Source organism: Hipposideros armiger, unplaced genomic scaffold (genome assembly GCF_001890085.2).
Source record: "Hipposideros armiger isolate ML-2016 unplaced genomic scaffold, ASM189008v1 scaffold_594, whole genome shotgun sequence".
Taxonomy (NCBI): Eukaryota; Metazoa; Chordata; class Mammalia; order Chiroptera; family Hipposideridae; genus Hipposideros; species Hipposideros armiger.
This window is the reverse complement of record NW_017731944.1, coordinates 98,687-100,298: the sequence shown is the minus strand read 5'-3', so window position 1 is coordinate 100,298 and position 1,612 is coordinate 98,687. Positions and strand designations below refer to the sequence as shown.

The following is a 1,612-nucleotide window of genomic DNA, read 5'->3' as shown; positions in this document are numbered from 1 at the left end:
ACCTTTTAAAATGTTAATTTGGAAATAGTTTTGAATAGGCCCACTAATATATTTGTTAGTCAATGAATATTCTAAATATGTCATTTTCATTAATTTAATGTCTCCTTTTACTCTTAAAAATGTGCTGGTTTGGTCAAAAACTTATATAGAACACTGCCATTAATATACATCAAAAGGGCAGTCAATTTGACCCCTTAGATATCTTTCACACAACGCACTAGCTCAGGTGACATTTCCTGAAAAGGTAGAAAGGCTGTGACCCCCAAAGAAGGCAGGACAATCTCCTTTTCAGTACTTTATACTCCCCCCGTTGCTGAGTTAGCACTATATGTGGCTTTGTTAGAAAGCAATAAATAATGGGTGGAGGGGGATGAGTAACAGGGCAGCACTATGCAGTACAAATTACTCCCCCCAAGCCAGAGGTCCTGAGTGTCAGCCCTGATTCACCACTAGCAGCTGAAGCTGCACAAGTCACCTAACTGTGCTCAAAGGCATGCAATTTCCACATCTGCATAATGGGAATGTTCTCTGTTGACCTTACATAAAAGTATTTGGCTACAAGTTGACTGGCTGATTTGCAAAATGGCTGTCTCTCCTAGTTTTTGTTAAGTAACAGTTGGAGAAATATTCAGATAACCTGGAACAATAGGGGAACAGAAAACCAACAGCATTTACTGTTGTTTCTATGAGTTTATTTACCTGTACTTCCCAGAAAATAAACTGTAACCATACTACGCTCTGGCTACTAGAACTAAACGAAGTATTTACTTAACTAAAGCAAAACAGTAAAGAAGTAAAAAAAAAACACTACTTTTCTTGTGTATCAAAATACTCCTTCACAAAAGAGTAAAGTAACAAATAATATCTACCCAAGATTAACAGTGTACTTCATTTGAATACTCCGCATCTTGCTTCTGCATAGGTTTCAGTCTCATTTTCAACCACAGCGTTAGAACTGCAGGGAAATGTTTTATGAAAAAACCTCATACAATCATTACCAATTCAAATTTCTCTTCAAGTCCTAATATAGTTAATTGCTTTGTACCTTGGAGCATAACTTGGAAATTTTGAGTTTGAATTAACAACACAATAAATTAATGAAACCCAAGAGAACCAGGGCAAAATTACTTACACTATCATTAGTACTAGAGAGCCTTTCCTTAAAGTAAATGAATATTTTTAAAGTAAATTCATAGTTAGGAATATTAAGTTTCTGGCCTTTGAGAAACATTTCATTTTACATCCTAAATACTTTACTTAAACCTTGAAGAAATTTTATCAAAAATTATACTTTTGTAAATCAGTAAAAGGTAAAGGAAGTTCTTCTCATTATGTGCGATTTGTTCTGTTATTCAATTTCATAACAACTCTTTCAGGGCCCTAACTTGTAAATTAGAATATGTAAATTAGTAGGTACCTGAACAACATTCATGCTTTTTCAGAATCTTAGATGCTAAGCTTTATACCATGAGAACACTTGGTATAAACTTGGTATAAAAGGGTAGACTGTTGAATCCTATGAACACTTTCTCAGGATAATCTTTTTAAATGTTTAATATAAACTACACAGGTTTACAAGGAAACCAATTTTACTGAAATATTAACACATTTT

At 33.9% G+C, this 1,612-nt stretch overlaps 1 protein-coding gene across 2 annotated transcripts in view; it reads right to left on the bottom strand.

Annotated features, from left to right (window-relative positions):
• Positions 1–1,330, bottom strand: part of MTHFD2L (methylenetetrahydrofolate dehydrogenase (NADP+ dependent) 2 like) — a 110,414-nt gene extending 109,084 nt beyond the window's left edge. Inside the window, exon 1 of one of the 2 annotated variants that reach the window (XM_019624586.1) lies at positions 870–1,330. In XM_019624586.1, the coding sequence (XP_019480131.1) occupies positions 870–907 (38 nt within the window). In that variant the 5' untranslated portion in view covers positions 908–1,330. The remainder of the gene's footprint in view (positions 1–869) is intronic. The other variant, XM_019624584.1, reaches the window with a different exon arrangement.
• Positions 1,331–1,612: the final 282 nt, after the last annotated feature.